This window comes from Aspergillus fumigatus, chromosome 4 (genome assembly GCF_000002655.1).
Source record: "Aspergillus fumigatus Af293 chromosome 4, whole genome shotgun sequence".
NCBI lineage: Eukaryota > Fungi > Ascomycota > Eurotiomycetes > Eurotiales > Aspergillaceae > Aspergillus > Aspergillus fumigatus.
In genome coordinates, this window is record NC_007197.1 from 75812 (window position 1) to 101571 (window position 25760).

Sequence of the window (25760 nt, forward strand, 5' to 3'; positions counted from 1 at the left end):
AAGAGTATGAAACAGACCAAGAGTCAAAGTGTCGACAACAATGACAGACTGACAAACATGTTAAGTAGCTCAGGAAGCAAAGGATGAAAATTCAATCAGATAAGATTCTGGTGGATACGGCATGGGCTGTGGGACACTCCCAGACTTCCAGCATGCAGTATCGCTCCTAGAAGCTGGACCGTGGCTGATTACTTGTAACGTAATCGGTAAGCGAGCGGATCACGCAACCGAGCGGATCACCATACCATAGAATTTGGCCGCGGCCGAAATTGGAGGCTATTTTGAACCCCTAAAACATGATTTTATTACTAAATCTAGTTATTCTTGCGCTGCGGACATTGCAATCGCCTATGGCCTAGAATATGGCAGTCACTGCAGCGTGGGGGTGCCCGTTGAGGGCGTTGTTCTGTATCTACTACCTGCTCTGGAGGGATAGTTGGGATAGCTTCAGCAGCCTGATCCCTGCGTTGAATGATCTCCTGCCCTTCCTGGATAGATAATCCCACTGCAGTTTCTATCTGCCGCCTAGATCGCTTCTGCTTTTGAAGGTGCTTTTCATGTGCAGCACGTAGATCATGATTTTCCTTTGCAAGAAGGGCAGCGTTATTCATTGCCATCTCACACCCCTTGATAATCTGACCTAGCACAGCCTTTGTAGGGGTAGGAGGGCTGTATGTACGCTCCCTAAGTAGCTTCTTAAGTGTAGTTTCCTGCTTCTTCAGCTGCTTGAGATTGTAAGGTGTTTTTGGGACAGAATTAGTTGATCGGCTGCCTGGTGGTGTAGGTGTTCTAAGCTGGATATTAAGCTGACTGAGCACCCGATCTGGATTCAGTGGTATTAATCCAGTTGCTGAAAAGCCACTTTTAATATTATCTGCTGAAAAGATTGCCGTACGAGCTTGTGGATAGGCCTCAAGGAAATCAAACTTGTCAATATGGTTGAAACCAAGCCGCATCTTATCCTCAATCAAGCGGCCATACGCACGCTTAAGAGGAGAGAAACAGCCAACATCTAGAGGCTGGAGGAGATGTGATGAATGTGCAGGCATGCAGATTGGAATGATATCATTCTCAGTGCAGATTTGATCAAACTGTGGTGTTAGATGGCTCCCATGGCCATCAAGAATTAATAGTCGATATCTACCAGTTGTACGACTGGTAGTAGCAGGAATAAAGACTTTTTGAAGCCATCGTAATCCAATCTGATCAGTCGTCCATCCATTCTCACTGACCTCGATCCGCCAGTCTGCTGGTAAGGCTGTATCTTGATACCAGCCCTCAATAAGGACCTTTCCCTTGAAGATAATGCATGGTGGAAGCACCCAGCCAGTAGAGTTAATACACTCTATAGAGGTAACCCATTCGCGGTTCCCTGGCTGGATAAGGAAGGGCCGACTAAGCATCTCAGCTCTTGTAACTACCTTAGCAGTAGCTACTAAGCCCATTGCAAAGCCAGTTTCATCAAAGTTGTAGATATCTTCCAGTGTAATCCCATGCTGCATTATTGTGATCTGGACACGATTGAACCATTCCAGGATAATCTTTGGGTCTTCACATTTAGCACGCTGGTGGTTATAGCGCCTAGAGAATCGGGTTTTGATCTCATCATGCCGATTAATGAAGTTATATACCCATTTCTCTCCAACAGTCTGGGTAGGAGTTGAACCACGCTGCGCAAGCAGGATATTCGCCATTTCTCGTACATGGGACGGTCGGGGAGCCGCTCCACGTTGATCCATAGATAGAATCCATCTAATAAGTGAATCCTCTTCATTCTGAGTCATTTTATGGCCATTTGCGCGTAATTCAGCTCGAAAAGTATGCCCCTTTAGGCGCCGCTGGAGGGTAGTATAAGGCACATTATAGACACGCGCAGCTTCACGAATATTGAGAATTTCCTTATTTTTCAAAGCTGATACTGCAAGTAGGACCCTTCCCTCCTGCTCAACTGAATTTTTTGAGTTTATACGCGCTTTTGGTGGCATAGTGGCTGGCTGAGCACTGCAGCTTTTGAAATAGAAGTCAAAACACGTTTGGTGATCCGCTCGGTTGCGTGATCCGCTCGCTTACCGATTACGTTATTGGTGAGGACGGGGAAATCCCAGACGAACTATGAACAGATTTGGCTCATCAACCGTGTGCAATGAGCTGCTCATTGGCCAGAGTTGCAATTGAGTTATTGATTGATAAGATTCGGCGACATTCCGAAGCTGCTGGTGGATTATGTTACCTAAACCAGTTCCGCACGCAGGATCATATTAGGGGAGTACTGCTCCGATATCGACTCATTTTTGGTTGTCGGATGGACATTGACTACGTGGTTCATCGATAAATTCGCTCCTCAGATGAAAAGCTTGAACTCTTGCACTGTATTCTCTGCAGTTGTCTGTTTGACACTCCGCATGCATCAAACCACTCAAAAAGCCAAGGCAACATAATTCTCCTTACAATGCTAATAAATTGACCCAGGTGCTGACAGCATAGGGGGCGCAATGAGTGATATTCTCCATAGAAGTTGTATGGAGTAGTTGGAGCATGTCAATAACAGCGTACGCAGCCTTAAATGAAATTCAGCCATTGGAAGTAATCATTACTACCTACTAATCACAAAACAGTAGGGGCAGTTCATCATAACTGATGGGCTTACATAATGTTGTGCGTAGTTATATATTTCCAACTTACCCAGCTTATGATGAAGCCTAGAACCTCACTGTCAAACAAAGCGACAGTCGTTGACCTTCCCCATCAAAATAGCGGATATCACTATATTTTAGCCGCGGAGCAGTCACTGCTCGAAAAACGCTATTATACCATGATGCTTAGTTTGATAAGTAACCTTTTCAAAAAGACTGGCAAAAGTCTGATCATATGAGCCTAGTACATGTGCAGGAAATTCAAGCAACAACCAGGGACAATTAATCAAACCAGAACTGGCGATAGTTTGATAATTTAGGAACAGGTCAGAGGAGTTTGGCCATCATCACGTAGATTATCTTGACAGAAACGCCTTACCACTAGAATATGGGTAGAAAGGATACCTAGATGGGACCTCTCCTCAAACAGCTGACCATAGAGATGCGTATGACGCAGTGCGACACTTGTATATCAACGGCCCGGTTCATATGACTGACACCCGTAGAAACTATGACTCCTATTCAGGCGCCAGCATGACTTAGAAGTCCGAAATATAGGGCTGATACCATAGATGAAAATAGAAACCAGCTAGCTTTCCACTAATGACGTCTGTTTTGCACTTGACTGTCTACAGATGAACAAGACTTGTGTAACTCTATTTCGTGTGCTCGTAAAATTGGAGAAACCCATCCAATTATGACATTTTTCAAAGCCGATAACCTCCAATCAAGAAACGCTTCGTATCTGTCTCAGAAGCTGTGCCATTGCCGACCAGTTGGCTGAGACCTACTCTGTCAATGCCAAAGGTGACTCTAAGATGTCTCATGCAACCGATCTTTATCCTTCGATAGTTTGCTGTGCATATAAAGAGCCTCGATACTCTCATGGTTCCCAAGAACTCCAATACTTGTTCTTGAATCAATCAAACCGGGATCACCACCCCCATACAATGCATACACCAACTCCTCTCACCATCTGCACTGTGCTTACTGCCCTTGCCAGTTGTATCACCACATCGTGGGCCCAAGATGCACCCGCCATAAAGGACTCTACTATCTTGCGCTCGACTGTTAGCTGCCCCGACTGCCCAGAGAGAAACTGCTACAAGTGCACACTCGGACATGAGAAAACCCTTCGCGCAAGCACAGGCGGCCGAGGCTGGGAGCGCTTCCTAATTGGGTTCAAGCTCCCTGCCCCAGTTACCGATGCGACAAAATGCACTGTGCAGTTCCCTGCCTTTGTTCGTCCTAATCCGTTCGCCGTGAATGTAACTGTCGCCCGCGCGCTATCCTCCGACTGGGACGAAGACACAGTGAATGGCGAGAATGCTCCTGAATCCGGTGATATCTTTACGAGCATGTCGCTTGAGCCGTATGAAAACATGCAGGCAATCGATATCACTGCAGCATGTAAGGGTGCGCAGGCCAACGGGGAATTTTCGATCTACGTGGGCACTCAGTCCGACAGTGTTGAGCTTTGGTCAAAGGATTCTGATGCTCCTGCGATTCTCCATGTCAGCGGATCTGTGTGCAAGGCATCCTAGAGACTTATCTCGCTGGTGGAATGAATAATGAGACTGCAGTGATGCTACCACGCAGTCCGCTGGACTAAGTGATATCTATTTGCTGATTAGTTTTTTAAGGTGTAATGTTCTTGATGTTCAATTTACCCGGGAAGCTACAACCCTCTAAAATCCTATCATTGTATTAAGCGTAGTTTTATGTTCCATTTCTAGTAAAATATGCTGATCTTGAGAAGCAAAACTCCAATTTCTAATCAGTTGACTAAATACTGGGTGTAATAATGTCCACGGATCTATGGGATAATCATCGACGTCACGGAAAGCTTACCTGGGAGGGGTGCACTATTGCCACGCTCTATCGACATCTCCACAACAGGTTCCCTGTAACAGATGGAAGCGCCAGACTCACTCTTGTCCAACCAAGACAGTGCAAATAGACCGCGTGTGTGGGTATAAGAACACATCCCATGTGACTTGACTGTTTTGGCTATGTCACCGGGCACTGACTTGCCTTTCCGCGAGAATCCTTTTAGGTAGTTTGGAATCGGAATTTACTATTTCAGGGATTGATTCTTCCTACAGCTATGGTCATTCCTTTGGACTATGTCCCAGAGGGTCCGATGGTAATCGGATCATGACACAGCCATACTGGAGACTCGTCTCACTGGACAGCTTTGATCCAGGGTATCTGAGATCCTGATCTCTCCGTCCGAGACTACTGCTGATATATGAAATTTGATTGTTTGAAATGTTTCGCCGCCGGGTCATACAGCTTATTCATTATGTGCGTCGAGTTGCAAAGCTCAAGTCATGAATGCTAGTTTGACTGTTACATATAGGGCGGCACAGCCTCCAAGCAGCAAGTACGGCAGCTGAGCCTCCTAGAGCATCATTCCCACAAACTTCTCGAGCAGGTAAGCCTTGGTTATTCAGTGTCATCGAGGTCTGATGCTCAGTGTGCTATTATGAGTATTCAATCCCAGTACCACGCGGCTATGTGGTCACAAATCCGGGGGATGCGGAGGCGGTCGTGTCATCGATTGGTAAGTCCTTGTTGAACTATTGAACAATGCTGATGGTCTTCGCCAGGTGCACCGTCGGTTCTCAAGTCGCAGATTCTGGCCGGAGGACGTGGTAAGGGAAAGATGAGCAGTGACGGCAAGGGAGGCATTCGCATTGTAGCAACGTGAGCGTAGTGGAACATATTCAACTGAGCCGGGGGTTGACATGAGAGCAAACAGACCAGAACAGGCGTTTCAGAATGCGTCCAGAATGCTTGGTCATTACCTGGCCACACAGCAGACCCCACCGCATGGCCTTCTTGTCAAAAAACTGTATATCTATAAAGCAGTCGACGTCGAGCAAGAGTTCTATCTTGCGTTGACATTCGATCGCGAACGGTACAGCCCGGTTATCCTCATCTCTGACCAGGGTGGTGTGAACATCGAGTCCAACCAGGACAAGCTGCACAGGTTCTGGTTTAACCTTTCCCGGGGCATCACTGGCGAAACCATGGCCGGGATCCAGAAGCAGTCGTGCTTCACAGACAAGGAAATGCCGACTATCGAATCAATAATCAGACAGATGATCAAGCTGTTTGAGGAACGGGATGCTATTCTCCTGGAATTGAACCCGCTTGTGCGGACTCCCGAGGGAAGCTTTGTCTGTCTGGATGCCAAGTTTGAATTTGATAACGCCGCCCAGTTCCGGCAACCGGAGGTCTTCAGTAAAGAGGAACGCATGCCGGGTTTTGAAGACGAATACGAGGCTCAAATGCATGGCCTAGTCTATATCCGGCTCAACGGCCACATTGGGAATATCGTCAATGGCGCCGGCCTGGCCATGGCAACTAACGATCTGATCAATCTCCATGGCGGAAAATGCGCCAACTTCCTCGACATTGGAGGTAAAGCAACCACAGAGACACTGCTGAAGGCCTTTGAGATTTTGAGCCGGGATCAACAAGTTCGGGGGATTTTCGTCAACATTTTTGGAGGTATGTGTACTCCTACATAATGACAAGCAGCTGCTCAATGAATCAAGGCATTGTTCGTTGTGACATGATTGCCGAATCCATTATCCAAGCAGCACACACACTAGGAGGGTTCAGGGTTCCTGTAGTAGTCCGACTGCAAGGCACCAACTGTGATGCGGCCATGAAAAGGGTAAGCCAAGATAGCTTTTCCCACGGAGCAATGAAGCTCACCTATGGATTGTAGCTCTCAACATCGGAGTTGGACATCAGCACGGAGACCGACCTTGAAAAGGCAGCTAAAAGAATAATTGGGCTTACATGGAGCTAAATCAGTGGTAGGGTTGCAAGCAGTCTGTCTTTAGTGCTTAACGAATGAAACTGGCTTATAAAAGCAACCAGACATATTAATTATATTGACAGATAGCAGTATGTACACAGTTGCATTGGGAATATCAAAAACCTGACAGACAAGTGGATCTCAGATCAACTGCACTAGCGAGGGTCTGACTGATGATCCTGTTCCACACTACTCCGGTCCGAGATTGATTCATCTTACCGTTACTCAGAGGGCATTCCAAATCCAGTAAAAGGTTGGAGAGAGATCATGCTCTCGTCAGCACTCTGTAGATCCAGTCTTCTCTGCTGAATGCCTAATCATCCCAAGATATATTGCCAGCATGATGGTCACGTGCTGTGACCGGTCCACCTTCAGACCAGGCATCAGCAGACCATTCTCGTTTGCATTCATACACTAACTGGAGACAAACAATCCACATTGTCGGTTTTGATCTTGTCTTTGTGACACTGCTGCCCCGGTTGTTTCGCGATGTCTCCTACTGTGGACTCTAGCACCTTCGCGTTAGGGGCCACACGTGCTGGGTCTTCACCAACCCACCAACCTCAGGATTTATCTTTTATGAAGTCATCCAGTATGGTTGCGGTATTGCTGACATTCAAGACCTGGAATCATTTGTATCTCTCCCTACTTTGTTGGCTTCAAAGCTGAGCTGGGCCAGGTTTGCTGGCTGGATCATCCGCAGTGGGTTTGAAGGAATCCTGTCTGGACCACAATGGCCTTCCCCGAAACCGGCTAGTGCGACGGCGGACAGCCAATGAAAGGCCGCCATGGAAATGACAAAGTACCATGATGACGCTGCTGGCCTTGGTTCCTGAGGCCTTGGGGGTCTCTTCCATGTTTCGAAGTTGTTTCTCCCATTTCTCACTCCCCCCAGCAGGCCCCAGTGGCCCTGGCAATTCTGACCAACAAATTGATCGTCTCGCAGCAGTTTTTGATTTTTGATTTCCCTTTTTCCATTCCAGCGGCGGTCTGTTGGGATCTGGCCAAGAACAGAATTCATCGTACCCGTGCATCCTCCCTTGAATTGTTGAGCCATGTGCTAGTAAGAGCGATGAAGAACTAGCCATGAGATGTTAGAGATCTCGGAATTTTGCACATCAGGCCGCAATCCTTCCCCCGAGATCGCTATGGCGCAGGAGCGAGAATTCTACAAGTACGTGTCACGTATCTACGAACTCAAGAGAGTCAGGTCATCTAATTCAGTGCCAGATATTGCCAGCTGCCCCAGCGTCCGGGTCTCCTTCATCGGCCCCCACCTTCCCCTCGGTGTGAAATCAATGCGGAACTACTTCCACAATCATCGCAAGACACCACATTGACGGCGCTTGCGCAGCTCGGAGCTTTGCGATTGAATGCCCGACGGTGCATGATCTCCCTCTTCGACCGTCATACGCAATATATCCTCGCGGAATCGACTCGCACATTGAGTCTCCAGGATGACAGGGTCTATGTCGATGGTGATGGCTTGTGGCTCGGCAGCAGTGTCATTCCCAAACCAGATGGGATCTGTCACTATTGCTGCGAGGAGGATCAGCTCAACGCCGGGCCAACGGGTCCGAATGGGGGGTATACCGCGTTGGTCATTCCGGATATGACCAAGGACGACCGGTGCAGCAAGCGACAGTATGTGGTGAACGCCCCGCATCTGAGATTCTATGCTGGAGTGCCTATTATGAGCCGTCGGGGCATCGCCATCGGCGCATTCGCAGTGAGTGACGGTCAGCCTCGCGCAGGGTTAGATCCGCTGGAGATTCGGTTTATGACGGACACCGCGGCCGCCGTCATGAATCATCTGGAAATGATGCGCTCTCATGAACAGAATCGCCGCGGGGCCAATATGATTGCAGGATTGGGAAGCTTTGTCGAGGGAGCGACGTTACCGTCGAGCAGTCTCCGAAGACCGGTACATCCGCACGATGACGAAGAGGACCAGGAGTCCGAGAACTCGCAGAACATTATCCCACAGACGCGACGGCATCACCCAACACTGGCAGACGGTCGTCCCCCCCTCAAGGAACGAGGCCAGCACGGGGAGGCCGCTGCATTGCCTTCAGGTACCGCCATCTGCCCTGCTGACAGCGTTGAACAGAAGCATCTCTAAACTCGTTTGACAGGCTCTCATGAAAGACCGGAGTCTGAGAAACAACCTCGAGTCTCCTCTACACCCAATCACCCCCGTCAACCGGAGATCACCCTGGCGTCTGGTACCAGAGTGATCATCTCACGCGCGGCTCGTGTTTTACGCGACTCTTTAGAGGTGGAGGGCGTTGTTTTTTTCGACGCCAGTGTCAACTCGTACGCGACTTTGGTCCGGAACTCGGACGGTCGCCATTCGGACGTGGAGAGCAGTAGCAGCACAGGTGACGCGAATTCCAGCAGTGACAGTGATAATCCGACTACCGGACACTCGTCAACCGAGACGGACGACTCGGCCGTGTGTGACGTGCTGGGATACTCCACAGCGCAAGATGATTCCGAGAAAATGACCGGGCCAATGCGTGAATCGTTTCTTCGATCCCTCCTCCGCCATTATCCCCGCGGTGCGATCTTCAACATCGATGAGAACGGTGGGGTGTCGTCTAGCGAGGGAAGCGACACTGCGTCCGCAAGCTATGTCTCTCGTGAGATCGTTTATCGTCGCGACGAGGGCTCCAAGGTTCAACGACGCTGGAAACAAAGAAAGCAGGAGCGATTGAGTCTCAAGGAAGAAAACAAGACCCTGATCAAAGTGTTCCCTGCGGCCCGCAGTGTGACCATGTTCCCTCTCTGGGACTCGCGGCGAAATCGCTGGTTTTCAGGACTCTTTGTGTGGACGGCTGCGCCGCGCGTCTTTAGTCTGACAGGCGAGTTGGCTTATCTGTACGCCTTTTCCAACAGCATCATGGCGGAAATCCATCGGCTGGATATCGAGTTGGCGAACAAGGCGCACGCGACTCTCGTTGGAAGCATTTCTCATGAACTCCGCAGTCCCCTGCATGGCATTCTGGGCAGTACAGAATTACTGACCGATTCCACGATGAAACCCGCTCAGGTAGCTCTGGTCAATACCATCGAGCACTGCGGTCGGTCGCTGCTGGACATCATCAACAACATGCTGGACTTTGCGAAGATCAACCAATTCACTCGCAAATCCCGATCGTCCCGGTTCAAATCGACGCACGCACTTCGTCGGCGGCCGGGGTTGCCTGCAGGCATCGCGTTCAAAGATAAGCCCGGCTTGGGAGTGGTCAATCTGATCTCAGATGTTCAACTGGATGCCGTGCTGGAAGAAGTTGTGGACAGTGTTTTTGCTGGTCATTGCTTTTCCGCCAAGGGGGGGCTCGTTGCCCGGCCAGCATCACAGGCTCCTGCCCGGGATAGGGACGGACATCTAATCATGAAAGGTGCGACAGAGCGACCGCTTTCTGCTTTTAACGAAGCACTCACCATCATCTACGATGTTGAGCCCGGTGTGCAATGGCTGTTTGAAACACAAGCCGGTTCATGGCGTCGGATCCTCATGAACCTCTTCGGTAACGCCCTCAAGTACACCCAGTCGGGTTACATCTCTGTGACGCTGAGGTGCAGCTCGACACCGTCCAACGCTAAAATGAAACGATTGGCTCGCGGAGATGGTACACGCGAGGGAATGGGGAGTGTGACTTTGACCGTCAGAGATACCGGACAGGGCATTGACAAGCAATATTTACAGAGCAATGTGTTCAAGCCATTCTCGCAGGAGGACCCTCTGTCGCCGGGGAGTGGTTTGGGCCTCAGCATTGTCCATCAGACTGTGGTATCACTTGGTGGGAAAGTCGACATAACGTCCACTAAGGGTATCGGGACTGAGGTGACGGTCACGCTGGATTTACCGCGCACTCCTCAGGCAGAGGTGGCGGAGAACGAACGCGACGCCAGCATTATTCGCAAAGCCAAAGACCGAGTACGTGGCAAGTCGATTGGACTGATCGGATTCGAATCGTCCTCCGCAGAAGAGGATGAGGCACTGGTTCTCTTGCGCTTGTCCCTCCTTCGAATGTACAAGGAGCATTTCGGGATGGAAGTTGGCCTCGTCCCCTCGAACGTGTCGGATCAGCAGGTGTACGACATATATTTGGTCCGACAATCCAACCTGGACGAAGTGGATCAGATTTGCCGGCAGGTCACAATGGCCGAGAGCGACTCGCGCAGCCCGCCAATGATCGTCATTTGCTCGACGCCTCAGATGGTGCAAAAGCTCTCAACCACCGCGAGTCAGCGACCGTCGACGTCCATCTATGAGTTTATCAGTCAGCCCTGCGGACCGTCCAAGATGGCCAATTCACTTCTGACTTGCCTCAAGCGCCAAAGAGAACGGCCGTCTTGTATGTCGGCTGGCGGGCTTGACACTGCGTTTCTCAACGCGGCTTGCGCGAGCAAACCTAGGCGGCACAGTGAGAATGTGTCGCGGGTCGACTTCTCCTTGATGCCGGAGAAGGCCATCGTTTCTGTGACAACCACTAATGTTGATGATTCCGCTATGGAAGTAACAACGATAGAGGCAACCAAGAGAGTTCCCTCTGTCCTTCTGGTGGACGACAATGACGTGAATCTGAAGCTGTTGGTAGCTTTTATGAAAAAGGCCAAGTTTCCTTACTATACGGCTTCCAATGGGCTCGAGGCTCTGGAAGTATACAAAGCGAATGCCGGGTACATCCCCGTGGTTCTCATGGGTGAGTGGTCCTATCACTGCTGATGCTATCTAACTAACAGATCAGATATCTCCATGCCGGTCATGGACGGTCTTGAGGCGACGCGGGAAATCCGGCTGTTCGAGAAGATGCATCGCGAAGGAAGCACTAATGCTGGTCATTCGTGCTTCAAACCCACGACGGTCATCGTGCTGTCGGGGTTGGGCAGTGCCCCGGTGCGGCAGGAGGCCTTCAATTCCGGCATTGACCTCTTCCTGTCCAAGCCGATCCGCTTTCAGGAGTTAGTCAAACAGATAGACGAGCTCATGCATTGATTTTAGGTTCTTGTTGGCAGGGAGTTTATCGCAGACCAAGTAAGCAAGGTCACCATTACGCATTAGGATGGCGGAGTTGGGCGTTTGTTATATGTAGGCAGGGACAACATACTAGGTATCAAGCAGGCAGGCCATTCCTGTCCTCTTCTAGCAAGTTAGCACCAACCTTGGGGCTCTAGGCAAACAAACAGGGCCAGCATTTGTAATCATTTATGCACTCCTAGTAAGTCTACCAGCACTTTTCCCCAACCTATCCGACGAAGAACTATGCAGTATGAAAGGAGGAAGAATATAGTCTTGAAGTAGTCTCGATGGAATTGTCCTTTGATAACGCTTCACCAGCCAGAGGCAGAACCTTCTGGCTTCGGCCAGGTTGTATATCTATAAACCCCGACTCCATCCACTGACTCGATGGCTATCCTTTTGCTCTCTTGCCCCGCATGCTCGGCGAACATTTCCTCGACACAATTGGCGTCGCTCCGCAACCCAGGTTCCTCGAACCGGTCCGCAACCAGACCCGCAATGGAAAGCCGGGCCTGCACATCCCGGACTTCATATCGGGCACTCCACGCCGCGATCCCCGTCAGAACCAAGCCGCACACGACATACAGAAGACAAACCGCCACCATGGCGACAAGCGGGGCCACAGGAATGCGGGCCACGAGTAACGTCTCTCGATCCTGGGCGGCCAGCGCCGGCTGGGCGCCGAGTGCATCCGCCCCGAGGGCAATGGTCGCTTTGCTAAGAGCCAGGGCGACCTTTTCCGCGAACTCCTCGGCCGTATCGCTGAAGATTGCGGTGCCAGCAGCCTGCTGGAAGAAGGGGAACCAATCTTGGGTCTGCGAAATGCTCGTCTGCCAGATGTTGCTGACGGAGGTGTTGCTCGCCGCGGGCTGGAAACGGGTCACGGTGTTGTTGAGGCGGTCGTACTCGATATCGTAGATGGTCGTGTGGCAGCCCAGGACATAGGTCGGGACGCCATGGAGACTTTTCACAAACTCGGTGGAATTGGGCGTCTTTCCTCCGGAGAGGTTCACCACGGACGCGAGGGCGAAGTAGTCCGGATTGCCGGTGCTGCAGTTGGATACCACCTTGCCCCGGAGGTTTTTGCTCATGCTTTCATCCTCGAAGAACGCCGCCTGTAGAGTGGGCGTGTTGATGAGACCTGTAAAATCAGCGGAGCAGTTGAATTTGACCGACGAAGCTGCATTTTGCAAGGTGCATTTCGACGAGATTAGCTGGCACTGCGTGCGAGCACCGTATGTCTTGGCTGTGAAGCCCTGGGTGAGCAGGGATGCGGTTTCGGGGACCCCCAGGTATGTGTAGGACGTCTGGTCCGGGTCGACGTATGTGTATACCGTCGCCTGGGCTGGATGTCACGGGACAATCGACGCGCGATCGGACACGATGCGAGGGCGACCACAAAGCTGGACAACATGGGAGCCACGGAACTGGCCCAGGACGTAGTGAATAGGATCATGCTCGAGCTCAGATCAACATAGACCACATTCTTCTCATCCTCCGCCGAGGGTAAGCGGAGATTGGGAAAGGGGGGATCGCCATGGTAGAGCCGGTAATGGAACACCAGCACCAGGAAGACAGCAGTCAGTGCGGCAATGGGGACGGTGACGAGGAACCAGCTCCATGCGATCCCAACTTGATGAGAGGTGATTCCTTGTGAGTGTGTACCCTCTGGTTTACGCCGTAGCAACGTGGAGTTGCTTCCAGGCGTGGGGTTTGGGACTTTTTGCGCCATGGCCAGGGTCGATATTTGACAGCGGCAGTTCCGTCGTTGGGATGTCCGCGACACAAATAATATCGTAATATCTTGATTCAGAGGAATCGCGGAGTTTGCCAAGCGACAAAAATGGGGGCCAAAGGACCGAGCTCACATCAGCGTCCAGGCTGAGCGCAAGGCTGAGCTCCGCATCCTATCATATCATATCCAGTAGCCCTGGCTCAGCATTAAGGTAGATTACAGCCGTTTCAAGGATACACGGCGGATCGCGCCATGGATCATTCGCCAGAATATATCCGTGACTAGCCCACCCACACCGCTTCCTGCTGTGGGTGAGCTATACCATAATCACCAATTTCACTGTAATCACTAATTTTTGATATTTTGAAGCTATTCTCAACACATTGGCTGACTATCTAAGAAAAAAACATCACTATTTTCATCTGCTGCCCCTGCTGATCTATTTAATACCAGATTCTCTTGTGTAGGTGCTGGTGGTGGGGGTTTACTATATACTTTCTCCTACTGCCTTTATAAACGCCTCTCTTATATAGCAGTATCTTTAGCCTTCCTTAAAGCAATTAATTAATTTGTATTATGTATTTTTAGTATACCATCCTAACTAAGTAGCTTAACATGTTACTTAGTATATTAGCACTATAGGGGGGCTTATATAGCCCTGATTTAATTAATTATTTTATTTACTATAGCCAGATGCTTAGTAGCAATTTAATTATATTTAAATATCTATTTAAGATTCCACTATAGCTTTAGTGTAAGCAGATCTTTATGCTTAGATAGCTTTACCTAATTCTTCTTAAGGGCCTGAATCATTCTTAGAGGGGTGATATCCACACTAGATAAGGAGATAGGTAGTGGAGAGGGTGTCCCTCCAAGGCATGCATTAAGATCAGGCACGTAGACATCTGGAATTTATTCCCATGCCTAGATAGTAAGATTATTAACTATCTTACTACTATTAACAGGCTAGATACTATGATCTTTAAAGGCCTTACAGATAATTTATTAGTTAAAGGCTTTCTCCCATACAGGTCTAATCACCTATAAGAATTCTAACTTCCCTACTGGCTTACTAGCCTAGTAAGATAGCTTATTATTTATACATCAGAAGTGTTGCTTATAGCTTAAGAATAGCTTGCTATCTAGTGGCTGGCAAAGGTATGTTATATAAGGAAGGAATCTAAAGGGAATAACCCTATTATCTTTATATATCTGTAAGAAATCAATAGTAAGATGGGAGCCATGACTATTAAATATAAGTATTCATTTCTCTCCTCTCTTTATACACTCATTTATTACCTTAATAAAGCTTTAAAGCTATTAATAGGCTAGTTCATCTGATATCCAGCCATTAGCTTGCATAGCTATCATTATATTTAGTAGTAGGGCCTTACTCTTATTAAACTAATATTCTATGAAGATCCCATTGCCTTTAGGAAGTAAGAAAGGTTAGAAAAGAATAGTCTAAAAGAGTAGGAGCTTACCTTTAAAGATAAACTATAGATCTATCTGCCAACCATCTACAGTAATATATTTAATAGTTATTATATTCTCACCCTTCTTAGATTCAGCAAGATCAAGGCAAGAACCTTTTAATCTAATCATATTCCTTACCTTGCCTTCACTAGGTCAGAAGCTATATTTATCAAAGTTATATACTAATTATGGTAGTATATCTTTAACCATATTAGTAAGCTAATTATACTAATTCACTAGTAAACCAGCATCCTCAGCCTTAATATACTTTAATTCCTTTGTCTTTTGCTTCACAGGGCCTAGATTAAGGTATTCTAGGAGTTATTTTTTAAAGTAATATGCCCATACCCTACTAACCTGTCTAGCTTCACTAGCATGTTGAAGTAACTAATTTACAAACTCTTCTAGTAGCTTAGGTATCACTAGCATGTTATGATCTCACATCCAGACTATCTACTATATTAAGGCTTCCTCCTAGTACCTATCAAGTGCTTTATTCACTAGTTTCCAAGCTGTATAAGCCTGTCTGCCCTTTTTAATGTAATCACATAGTGTTAAATAAGGAACGCCATATTCACGCGCAATCTTAGAGATATTCAGTTTATTTTAGGCCTGAGTGGCTTTGCAGGCCTTAAGGAGGTCAGATTCATTAAATTTAATAGATTTAGGCATGTTAGGTGGTGGGAATAGCTTTGAAAGGTCAAAATATCGAAAATTGGTGATTACGGTGAAATTAGTGATTACAGTGTAGCTCACCCACAGCGGGAAGCAGTGTGGGTGGGCTAGTCATGGATAGCAGCGTGCGAGCGACCCATTAGTGCAATGAACCATTTCCGGTAGGCTGTGTACGGACTAGATCACAGACTGGCTTTCTTCCCAGTCATCTTGGCACCGCAAACTGAAACACTATTAAACGCTTGTAATGAAGTGACAAAGAATGGAGACCTTGGTTCAAGTATTAAATGCTTGAATCGACTTCTGTTCCTGTTCCTGTGGGTGTCTGGGCCACCACAGTGCTGGCATCCATAACATCCTGTCAACCAGAATATGCCTTGTCATTTCTCCTATACTAGGAATGGAGGTCTAGACGCCTTTTTAGCTGAGGGAGTTTATGGCGGATACATCCAATCTGTCCAACCCCAGCGCCACTAGAAAGCTGGTTAGAGCCGTACAGAATCCGAGACAACAAGGCAAGATCTTACGCCCAAATGATGGACGATGGTGCTCCGACCATGTCTAAGTCCGTGCTCTTATTCAACATTGGCTCGGCCAAAATTCAGCCTTGCCTTGAATCTCCTCATGTCTACGGGATGTAGCTGCAATTAGTCATCGTCATTGATCGCTTCTAGGAAGAGGGTTCCGCAGCTGAATCTGACACTCTATGGAGTACTCTGTAGAGATTGATGCGGGACATTGTGCAATAGATGTTGAGCTGGGCCAAGGGATGAGTTCGGGTATTTATTGGGTATTGGCAGCACCTGCATTCTTAACAATCATGTGTTGAGTTATGTATGGTAGTGGTGAGAACATCCGTTAGTGCGTTCCCATAATCTTACGATCTGAAGACTGCTCAATCTTTGGCACGGAAGACAAGGCTGAGGGCGACGACTTTCAACTCAGAAATACAAAATACCTGAAGAGTCATTGGATATATTCATCAAGCTCGGGTCATGCTTTGTTCTCTGTCGGGGTGACAGTAACTATATACAGGCAATCGCTAAGTCAAGCTTCACAGGTCTGTCCCCGTTTGTCTAATTCCGACTCTCTGACTGGTCCTGGTCCAAGTCAAAACAATGGCATCCTGGCGGTATTCACATAATCCACATTCTCAGGTGCCGACTCAATCCGTTCATGACAGGTTCCAAAGATCCGATCCCAAAGACGAGTCTGCTTGCCGTAGTTGTGGCTCTTCCGCCACCCCTTCCGATGATGCAGGTCATGATCCTCAATGACAATCTCGGCATCGAGCCACTGCATGAGCCAGCTGAGGGGCGACGGGACGGTCAGATGCAAGCGCAGACCGCTGTGCCCAAACACCTCGGCGAAAACAACATATTCATGGCAGATCCACCACTCGTAGAAGCCCATCGGCAGCCCCAGCAGCCGCAGAGTGAAGTAGGTCATCATCGGCACCCCGACCATATCGCCGAATTCCTGCTCGTGGTCCGCGTATGCCGTGAGCAAAGGATTGGGGTGCTTGGTCAGGTGGTGAGTGCGGTGATACTTCCAGAGGAAGCTGACGTCGTGCATGAGGCGATGGTACCAGTAGAACCAGAAGTCGAGCACGATGCCGTACAGTCCGACCTCAACCGGTAACCAGTACCAGTTCATCTGTGCAGGAAGTTGACTCGTCTGATAGGAGAAGTACACCGAGAGCGCCAAGCGAGAACCGGTCGTTTTGTACACCGAGGCCACGACCTTGCCGACCCCGACGTCAGGAATGCCGTCTCGTTCGTGTTTGTCGCCATCTAGAAAGCCATATATGTGACCGAGTCGCCGGAGTATGTGTACCTGGTAGATGACGATCGCATTGAAGGCAAACATATACAGATTAAAGGTGGCTAAAGGACCCAGGTTGCGTTCGGTGTACCATGCGTAGGCCTGGTGAAACAACAGTGGTAGAGACGAGTAGAAAATAACCCATAGGTTGAGCGACCACTGTGGCATGAATGGAATTGGTTCATCCTTGGAGTGCACCGGTACCTCTTTGTCGAGTTCTAAAGGGTAGGCGTTGAGTATATGAATGAGCCAGTGTCCGAGGCTCCAGGTATCCCTGCTGGCAGTACGCCAGGTGGACTTCATGGAATCTTTAGGGTTGCCTTTGGTCTCCATTGCAGCGATGGTTACGAGGACTTTGTCAATCCGTAGGAAGCCTGAGCGAGGACCTGCTCCTTTAAGTAGGTTTGTCGGCTCGATTACAGGTCATCGGCAGTCCAGGGATACCAGAACATGTGAAGAGACTAGCAACATCCCACAGCGTCAGAATATGTGGATCTTGGTTCCCAACAAAATCTTGTCCACATATGAATGGAAGATCAAGTCCGTCGATCTGGAGGCTAATCCGGAGCGAGCTACTGTGGACAATCAGCATGTGAGGCTTGATGAGAGTATGTCACTCTCCACAACAATCCACCCCGCTTGATGTATGAACATCCCCCGGAGATCAAGATTATCAACATGTGGATTCTGATGATTACCCTTGTCGAGAACGACATGTTTGCGTACGAAGTAGGCAAGTAACTAGGCATCAACCGAAACTGCTTGTCATACCCTGGGAGGCAGCAGAGTCCCGACCAGGTCTCACAATCCTATAACCAAATCGTTGAGATTGAAAGAGGGGAGTACTCAAACTTCCCCATCTCACATCGCCTGAATGACCCAGAAGACCGGTAGTTTAGGGAGGCCCAACCAGGGTCCACCGATTTAGCGTTCGCAACCATTTCCGAATCGGGTAATATCTCGACTATCCCGCAACGATGCTATGTTTGAGGTTGGTCTATGCTTGGCAATCAAAGGACGTGAGGGTGGCAATTCAAGAATGATCATGTTCTTACTTGTACTCCGTAGAGCGAAAGTGAGCGCAAGCAACATCAGTCAATCGCCTGAACAGCAGCTTGCATCAGAGACACCACCGTTCCATCTGCTCCTCTCACAGAAACCCAACGATCTGCCAGGATACGTCAGGAAACTATGCCTCTTTAAAGACCATGTTATAGCCCTTGTAGGTATCAAGCGCCGTATTCGGGTCGCAGACTCGCAATTTTGGGAATTAATCCTAGTTGTGACGCAGCACTCCCTACTTAAGACTTGCAGCTGATAACTAGGAATTCCCCCAAGTATGCGTCAACAGCAGCATATTCTGGTACATGTGAATCAATGTTCACAACCTTTGTGAGCTCAACCAGCAACACGTTGGGGGATACGCTAGGCCATGGAATCTCGGAGGAAGAAAGGATATCTTGTGACGGTTCTGAGAGCCGTAGTCAACCAAGCAGCAAACGCGGTGAAGAAATGCGTTTCACGATTCGTCTGCTTATTGCAGTACTCTAGTAGTGCGAGATATGATTCCCGAGGGGTGCTTCCCGTTGCATGTACAAGCTTTGCACAATCAACTGGGCAGAGGTAGGGCGGCTGCCTCGAGTCTTCTAACAGAGACGCGCTTCCTTGCATGATGCATGCGTAATATACACAATGATCAATACCAAAACAATGACCTAGTTCATGGCTTGCAGTGCGGCATAGTCGAGAAAGCCAGAGTGATGATAGTAACCGTGGTGATACATCGACATTTGGGAGGGAAGACAATGCGGCTACCGCGGCGGTTAATGGTGCAGTAGCCAAGGATGACGATTCGCTGGCGGTCCTCCGCTTTTTGGTACTTGCCACGTAGGAGCCGCTCGATTTTCGGACGTAGTCGTCACAATGTGATGCTGGCCACGAATGTTCTCGGTCTACTGACTGAACTTCGTCCAGGGTTGGACAATACCTGGCGCTGGAGACGACTGCCACGCGACTTCCACCATATGCACGTCCGCAGACGAACGTATCATCAGCATCCTCATATAGATCATGGTTCACCAGAAGACACAAGGCATACGCATCCTGGGGAAGTATGCTTATTGCAACATCTAGGAGATCATCCAGGTTCAATTGACGAGGGTAAAGTTTGTCGGGGCATGCACGAGTCCGAATGCCAATGCATTCGTCTGAAACGGCTAAGCCAATGAACCGGGGTGAGGTTGTGGGTTTTTGACCATCCCAAGGAAGAAATCGAAAGTCCGATACTCGAAGGAGCTTAACGGGCATCCCATGGTAGAATGCCGCCAGGTAACCAACGATATCTTCTGGATTAGGTGCTATCAGGTGATGCTGACTCTTGGCCACTCTAGGAGAGGTCCATGCCTGCGCGAAATAGGCATCCTCGTCATATTCAGGTGGCGCAACAACATAGACCGTCTTTCTGTCTGAAGTGACTTCGTTGCGATCCTCTTCGTCCAACCAGTCTAAAACAGATTGGGGTGGGTACTCGGGGTCCAGTGCCAGGTCATCACCAGGCAAAACTAACGGAGCTGGAAATATGGTTGGATCAATACTGCCAGATGGGGCTGGGGATCCTGGTAGTCTCGCGGCAGAAGTCCTTTGCTTCAGGCTGCGTTGTTCATAACCTACTTTGGCAGCATGAGGGGAGGAGTCGGAACGTATAGAAGAATGGGAGCATGTTTGTTCCGAAAGCATCTCTCGAATCAGGAGATCTAATAGGACGCAAGCTCAGACGACGAAGTTTTCCTAGACTCAACAATCGCGAGACTATATGTATCACCCAGGGAGCTGATCAAGGTCTTATAAGACGAAGCACAGACGGTGCATTATACAGCGGGAATCAGTATAATAAGACGCACACCGCAGAGTCTCCTGAGAGAGCAATATGTTATGTAGCTGGTAGATCGTGATGTGGCATGTCACTACACATTACAAGTGGTTTGTGTTTGTTGACGCGAGGCTGAAAGAGGCTGAATTGCGGCGGTGCGGAGTGATCAGAGTGGATGCTCAGCCACACAATACACACCACGTGACCATAGTGGACGGAGTGATGGCACCTGACTCCTTGATCCACCTGCCGCTTTCATCGTCAGCCTTCTCTGTCTACACCAAACTCGAGTATGCTCTGATCAGGTGAGAATTATCATTCCATTAAACAAAATGGTCCAACAAAGGGAAGAACCGCCTCAGCAACTGTCTCCGAGACTACAGGCGCGACTCGACGAGCAGTTCGAGATCCGCGACCGATTCATTAGGCAAGAATTCGCCAGGGTCCACGAAAGGATCGATGATCTAATCAAGGACAATGAGGCTCGGGATAAGGGCATCAAGAGGGAGTTCCGCAATGTTTATGAGAGAATGGACCAAATGTCGCAGAAGATGGACCAAATGTCACAGAAGATAGACAAGTTGGAAACATCATTTACGGTTTTCGAAACAACATTTGCGAATTTCAAGGTGGCCCACCTTAACCAAAGAATTCAAGCTATCCCTGTGTACGACTCTTTTCATCAGCCAGTCCCAGTTCCAAAGTGTTTTCCCAAAACGGCTCTTAGACTCTATCGGCTGCAGGATCGGAAGAACTGTACGTGGTTATTACACTATTGGAGTCTTGACCTTGCTGACAGAAGCAAGGGAACCATTTGAAGACACTGCTCAAGCATTACAACCTCGAGAGAGCGGCCATTCAGCTCGTCGACCGTGGTGAGCTTTACGACTCCTCCGATTCGGATAGTGATTCCGACACTTCGTCCCGTTTTCACTCTATCGACAGGGAGCTTGATCGGGCTATTGAGTCTAATCCGTTTGCTGCCATGTGTTCGCTGGGCCGTCATCTTGGCGTGGATACAGACGCTCTCCATGATCGGATTATGCAGCTCGAGTTTCAACAGAAGAAAGGCACAGTCGCCAAACGCCCCGCGGAAGACGCGGGAAGCGTTCGGAAGATGATACGCGAATTGGTTACAGGCGCGCTGCAGCCTGGTTCGTTTACGAGAGCAGAGCCGCTTCTCGATGATGACTCTGAAGGGAAATATACCAAACTGGAATGGGAGGTCGACTCAGAGAAGTTCAAGCGGGAAACGGCTCATCTTCGCCTTCGTGACACCGAGGTCTCACCCCGCCCAGCCAGCGCCAAAGACAGTCCGGGAAATCGCCAACAGAGGGATTTGGAGGTCCGCTCACGTCAGTCCAAGGGCAGTCGGTCGCCGACCGAGAAGATGACCACATCAAGCAACCAATCACAGGGTCATTAGCAGCGCCCGCGTTTCTGATCGTTTTTCTTTTTACTGGTTTTGGCGTTAGGGAAGCACATGTATAAGATACCCAGTCTGGTTTTCGAACGTTAGCATTTTAATCGGTTTTGGAAAGGATGTATTCAAGCTTTGGTAGGACGTTGGCTCGTGGAGGCGACGCTGCTGGCATATCGCTTCCTTGGAAACGGTGTACTATCACTACTACTACTACTACTACTACTACTACTACTACTACTACTACTACTACTACTACTCCTGCTGCTGCTGCTGTTGTCCTACCGCTACCCACACAACACTTTCTCTATGTCGGGGCAATATTTATGAAATTACTGACGCCATGTGCATGCCATTCTCATCATTACATGATACACATCGATGCAAATGGATGACTGGAGTAGCGATATCAGGACTTAAGACCGGAATCCGGGAAATGCGGAGAAGCAGCGCGAAAACATCACTGATTAGCCGCAGCGCCAGGCCAGCCCATATCTCTAGAACGAGGTACTCTGTATATCAGAGAAAGGGTTGGCTCCCAAGCTGGTAGTCTACCTTGGGTTATTTGCACCAGCACCTTGCTGTTAAGTGGTCTGCTTTGTCTAGTGGTACTCTTTATCGGCAGTTATCCGCAATCAAGTCCCGACGGGCAAAGGCCAGTGATGTTAGACTATCGCAATCCATAGAGGCGAAATTCCGATAAACAGCTACTCAACAGGTACATGGCATGTTGTAATCCCGAGCCACTCTACTGGAGAAGTTGTCAACTACCAAAACTGCCAGCCTGTCATGGCCGTGGCTTCGCGACGTCACGATCATGCCCCCTGTCTATCCGGCCAGTGCTGGGAAGAATTGAGAAAGGTTGCCCTGACTTATGCATGCCGTCACCGGCCTGCCACATGCACCTCATGCGTCCTGTGAAAGAATAAGCAGGACTTGAGCAATTTCAAATGTCAGATACATGCTGTTATTCCCCAAGTCTGTCGCGCAAAAGTGCTTGATGGCCAGATTGGGGTATCTTCTTCTGGCTGATTGCCGAGTCTGATTCCGAGTCCGAGTCCGATTTGTTGGATTTGTTTACCCCTCACGCCTGCGACTGAATTGCGGCACAGGATAATGGAGCCAAAGACATATCAACCTCGGTGAGTTCTGGATTCCTTGCAATCTCTATCGTTCTACCACAGCATCTCACAATGACCATCGTCGACTGGCAAGAAAAAGCTCAGCTTAAGCAGTCTGAAGCTGCTAGCAAGATCCCTCCAGAATGGAGACTCTCTTTAGATATCCTGACTGCCATTTCCAACGAGTCTAATGTTCTCGACATTCCTACAAAGTGTGGTATTCTTTCTGCTCGCGAGCTCGACATCACCGAACACTACGACGCCACTGATCTCCTGCAGAGATTGGCGTCAAAAGAGCTCAGTGCCGTGGAAGTCACAACAGCCTTTTGCAAACGGGCTGCTATTGCTCAGCAACTTACCTTTTGCCTGACCGAAACGTTCTTCGATCAAGCCCTCGCCCGAGCTCGGCAATTGGACGATCACTTGACGGCCACAGGACAGACCGTTGGACCCCTTCATGGCCTTCCCATCAGCCTGAAGGATTGCTTCAACGTTGCTGGCGTACCGACCTCTCTCGGGTTTGTATCATACCTGGACCGTCCGGCTCCAACCACAAATTCGTCGCTGGTGGATATCCTCCTCGCCGCCGGCGCTGTTCTCTATGTCAAGACCAATGTTCCGCAGACCATGATGACAGCCGATTCGCATAACAACGTCTTCGGCCGTGTCCTGAACCCTTACCGCCGCAACCTCACAGCGGGTGGAAGCTCAGGGGGTGAAGGTGCTCTGATTGCCCTTCGCGGCTCGGTGCTGGGCATCGGCACCGACATTGCAGGATCCATCCGTATCCCCGCGCTGTGTTGCGGGACGACCGGCTTCAAGCCTTCTGTTCGCCGCGTGCCATACGGGGGCCAAACTGCCGCCGGCCGAGCCGGGATGGTAGGAATTACGGCTGTGGCAGGGCCGTTGTGCCGTTCCCTCAGGGACGCCGAACTCCTCCTTCGGACCGTGTTTGACTCTAAGCCTGAGGATCTCGACGACGGCGTGGTGGGTTTTCCGTGGTGTGATGCGCCCGCAAAGGATGTGCTCACAGTCGGCGTCATGGCAGAGGACCCCAACTACCCGATTCATCCGCCCATGCAGCGAACTCTGGCGCTCGCCGCGAAGAAACTCGCTGCGGCCGGTCATCGTATTGTCGACCTGACTGGGAGATTGCCTAGTATCTCTGATGCCTGCGAGCTGTCTTTCCGATACTTCAACATGGATCCCGACCAGACGGCTTTGAAGAAGATCTCCGATAGCGGCGAGCCCCCCATCCCCTCCCTACGCGCGACATACAATGTCAATGAGCCCGGGCCGGAGCCGACGCTGCAAGAGCTGTACGACATGAACGTGACGCGGGACGAAGTGATGGAGAAGGTGCGAAAGACATTCCTCGAGAATCAGCTGGATGTGATCATCGGTCCGGCTTTCCAGAGCTGTGCCGTTCCTCACGATGAATACGGGAAGCCACCATATACTGTCTTCTGGAACTTGCTTGAGGTAAGTTTGACCAACCTGATGTAGAAGCGTCGCTGACTTGGCAGTATCCGTCGTGCGTTCTTCCCTTTGGCAAGGCCGAGGAGGCTGCCGACGCCGAGTTTGTGAGAGATGTCCAGTACATCCCAGCTTGTAAGTCCTCTATCTTCTTGCAGAGAAGTGTAACTAATGGGGCGATCCAGACAAGCCCAAAGAAGTCGAAGGTGCTCCTTGCCACGTGCAGATCATCGGCAGAAAGCTGAAGGACGAGGCTTTGATGCAGCACGCCAAGGTGATTGAAAGTATACTGTTAAAGTAGAGGCCATGGAAGAGTCGCTGTTGGTACAAACGATAGTCAATTCTGTGTCTTGAGTCTGATATCCTTGTCCGGGGTTATCAATTAATTTCAAAGGCACAATCTCATAAATGTGTGGTGAAGGAGCGCATCCGTAGTGCATAACAAGCACATATAGCCAGCGACTGCTCAGAAATGGTAATACAATGATATGGTCCACGAGAATCTAGAACCGGTGGCGAAGAAGCATCCTCTATACATCTGACACAATCCCTACGGAAGACTTCCGGAAACTCGTCATCAGGCTACTTAAGGTCTAGAGCATCGAGTCCACATGGAGATGTGATGCTTAGCCTGGCAGGCTGTGTGTCGCCTGCGAAGATCCTCCTTAATTTGCAAAACTGTTGGACAATCACTGTAGAAGTTGTACACGGGCAGACACACAGATTCTTCATCCATTCTGACTGAAATCGTTGACCCACTGTCTTGAAACGAACGACGCGGCAGGCCTCCGTATGACACCTCCCATTGTTTCGAGAAAGGAAGACGCAGACTCGATAAGATATAAAGCTCTCCCACGACCCTCGTTAAAATACATCAACTGCATTCCAAACCACCGCAATCATGTTGTCCAAGTCTCTGATCACTGTGCTTCTCAGCGCCACACTTGCGCTGGCTACTCTCAACCCAGCAACCTCCAACACCAAGGGCAAATGCCCTGGTACCTACAACTGCTCTCGTTAGTACTACTCTGCCAGCTACGGAGTCATGTTAATTGACAGTTCACAGCCGCAAAGACCTCCAAGGCAATCCAGGCCGCGGAATGTTCCCACAACACGCGCACATCCAGTACGTACCTTCTCCGCCCTCTGTTCCTACAATAACAAGCATGCACCCTCTAATACCAAAGCAGAAACACAAACCTTTGCCGTCTTCGTCACGGACCACCAGTACGACTCCTCCCATGGAGCTCCCTACGGAACCTGCAAGGCGTACACCTGCACCGCGCCCACTGACTCGCAAATGACCGATGTCAACGAGGATTGCTGGACGTTCTTCTGGAAGTGAGTTACGGCTAGAGGCCACTACCAATACACACAGTACAATATCTGGATACTAATCTATGCAGTGACAATGGAGAGTCGTCTGGCGTCGGCACCGGTTGCATCAAGAGTCCTGATGACGGGACCTGCGGCTGCGAGAACTCGGACGGGACTTTTGTTTACGGTGGGACCAATTGCTCTTAGGCTGAGATGGCCCAATGCAAGCAATCTTTGAGTGTCATAGTTGATATGGACCATATGATTGTATAGCTGGCAGTACAGAAGTATCACTGTCCAAGAACCAAAGCTCGTTAGATGATTTTGCTGGTCCCTCTGTTCTCAGACAC

General features: G+C 49.5%; 10 protein-coding genes across 10 annotated transcripts; 6 read left to right on the forward strand and 4 right to left on the reverse strand.

The window, feature by feature from the left end:
• Positions 1–314: 314 nt before the first annotated feature.
• On the reverse strand, positions 315–1985 carry AFUA_4G00270 (uncharacterized protein; the record flags this gene model as incomplete). The annotated part of the gene is made up of 1 exon (XM_077804490.1): positions 315–1985. The coding sequence occupies one exon, from the start codon at positions 1983–1985 to the stop codon at positions 315–317; it is 1671 nt and encodes a 556-aa protein (XP_077660638.1).
• A 1313-nt stretch (positions 1986–3298) lies between these two features.
• On the forward strand, positions 3299–4468 carry AFUA_4G00280 (uncharacterized protein). Its single transcript, XM_741335.3, has one exon. It carries the CDS (start codon positions 3452–3454, stop codon positions 4175–4177), a length of 726 nt encoding a protein of 241 aa, XP_746428.2. The 5' UTR covers positions 3299–3451; the 3' UTR covers positions 4178–4468.
• A 272-nt stretch (positions 4469–4740) lies between these two features.
• Positions 4741–6459, forward strand: AFUA_4G00290 (succinate--CoA ligase subunit beta; the record flags this gene model as incomplete). Its single annotated transcript, XM_741334.2, has 7 exons — positions 4741–4771; positions 4996–5070; positions 5140–5199; positions 5246–5342; positions 5398–6152; positions 6200–6321; positions 6376–6459. The coding sequence occupies 7 exons, from the start codon at positions 4741–4743 to the stop codon at positions 6457–6459; spliced, it is 1224 nt and encodes a 407-aa protein (XP_746427.2).
• A 1100-nt stretch (positions 6460–7559) lies between these two features.
• On the forward strand, positions 7560–11473 carry AFUA_4G00320 (putative sensor histidine kinase/response regulator; the record flags this gene model as incomplete). Its single annotated transcript, XM_741331.2, has 4 exons — positions 7560–7642; positions 7699–8543; positions 8604–11180; positions 11226–11473. 4 exons carry the CDS (start codon positions 7560–7562, stop codon positions 11471–11473), a joined length of 3753 nt encoding a protein of 1250 aa, XP_746424.2.
• Positions 11474–11651: 178 nt separating this feature from the next.
• AFUA_4G00330 (uncharacterized protein) lies at positions 11652–13429 on the reverse strand. The gene is made up of 2 exons (XM_741330.2): positions 12878–13429; positions 11652–12842 (listed from the first exon to the last, which is right to left on the reverse strand). The coding sequence occupies exons 1-2, from the start codon at positions 13227–13229 to the stop codon at positions 11809–11811; spliced, it is 1386 nt and encodes a 461-aa protein (XP_746423.1). The 5' UTR covers positions 13230–13429; the 3' UTR covers positions 11652–11808.
• Positions 13430–16145: 2716 nt separating this feature from the next.
• On the reverse strand, positions 16146–17540 carry AFUA_4G00340 (sterol desaturase family protein; the record flags this gene model as incomplete). Its single annotated transcript, XM_741329.2, has 1 exon — positions 16146–17540. One exon carries the CDS (start codon positions 17538–17540, stop codon positions 16494–16496), a length of 1047 nt encoding a protein of 348 aa, XP_746422.1. The 3' UTR covers positions 16146–16493.
• A 1387-nt stretch (positions 17541–18927) lies between these two features.
• AFUA_4G00350 (uncharacterized protein) lies at positions 18928–19943 on the reverse strand (the record flags this gene model as incomplete). Its single annotated transcript, XM_741328.1, has 2 exons — positions 18928–19086; positions 19119–19943. The coding sequence occupies 2 exons, from the start codon at positions 19941–19943 to the stop codon at positions 18928–18930; spliced, it is 984 nt and encodes a 327-aa protein (XP_746421.1).
• A 391-nt stretch (positions 19944–20334) lies between these two features.
• Positions 20335–21753, forward strand: AFUA_4G00360 (uncharacterized protein). The gene is made up of 2 exons (XM_741327.2): positions 20335–20832; positions 20883–21753. The coding sequence occupies exons 1-2, from the start codon at positions 20409–20411 to the stop codon at positions 21500–21502; spliced, it is 1044 nt and encodes a 347-aa protein (XP_746420.1). The 5' UTR covers positions 20335–20408; the 3' UTR covers positions 21503–21753.
• A 703-nt stretch (positions 21754–22456) lies between these two features.
• AFUA_4G00370 (putative general amidase) lies at positions 22457–24399 on the forward strand. Its single transcript, XM_741326.2, has 3 exons — positions 22457–24099; positions 24144–24228; positions 24279–24399. The coding sequence occupies exons 1-3, from the start codon at positions 22690–22692 to the stop codon at positions 24392–24394; spliced, it is 1611 nt and encodes a 536-aa protein (XP_746419.1). The 5' UTR covers positions 22457–22689; the 3' UTR covers positions 24395–24399.
• A 739-nt stretch (positions 24400–25138) lies between these two features.
• Positions 25139–25617, forward strand: AFUA_4G00380 (uncharacterized protein; the record flags this gene model as incomplete). Its single annotated transcript, XM_741325.1, has 2 exons — positions 25139–25434; positions 25500–25617. 2 exons carry the CDS (start codon positions 25139–25141, stop codon positions 25615–25617), a joined length of 414 nt encoding a protein of 137 aa, XP_746418.1.
• Positions 25618–25760: the final 143 nt, after the last annotated feature.

Excerpts from the sequence above, each read along its gene's own strand:
- AFUA_4G00280 (XM_741335.3), top strand. The coding sequence starts at position 3,452 with ATGTCTCATGCAACCGATCTTTATCCTTCGATAGTTTGCTGTGCATAT.
- AFUA_4G00330 (XM_741330.2), bottom strand. The coding sequence starts at position 13,229 with ATGGCGCAAAAAGTCCCAAACCCCACGCCTGGAAGCAACTCCACGTTG. Across the intron at positions 12,843-12,877 it reads TGTGGTCGCCCTCGCATCGT|CCCAGGCGACGGTATACACA; the intron begins GTCCGATCGCGC and ends CGTGACATCCAG.
- AFUA_4G00360 (XM_741327.2), top strand. The coding sequence starts at position 20,409 with ATGGTCCAACAAAGGGAAGAACCGCCTCAGCAACTGTCTCCGAGACTA. Across the intron at positions 20,833-20,882 it reads GCTGCAGGATCGGAAGAACT|GGAACCATTTGAAGACACTG; the intron begins GTACGTGGTTAT and ends GACAGAAGCAAG.
- AFUA_4G00370 (XM_741326.2), top strand. The coding sequence starts at position 22,690 with ATGACCATCGTCGACTGGCAAGAAAAAGCTCAGCTTAAGCAGTCTGAA. Across the intron at positions 24,100-24,143 it reads TCTTCTGGAACTTGCTTGAG|TATCCGTCGTGCGTTCTTCC; the intron begins GTAAGTTTGACC and ends CTGACTTGGCAG. Across the intron at positions 24,229-24,278 it reads TGTCCAGTACATCCCAGCTT|ACAAGCCCAAAGAAGTCGAA; the intron begins GTAAGTCCTCTA and ends GGGGCGATCCAG.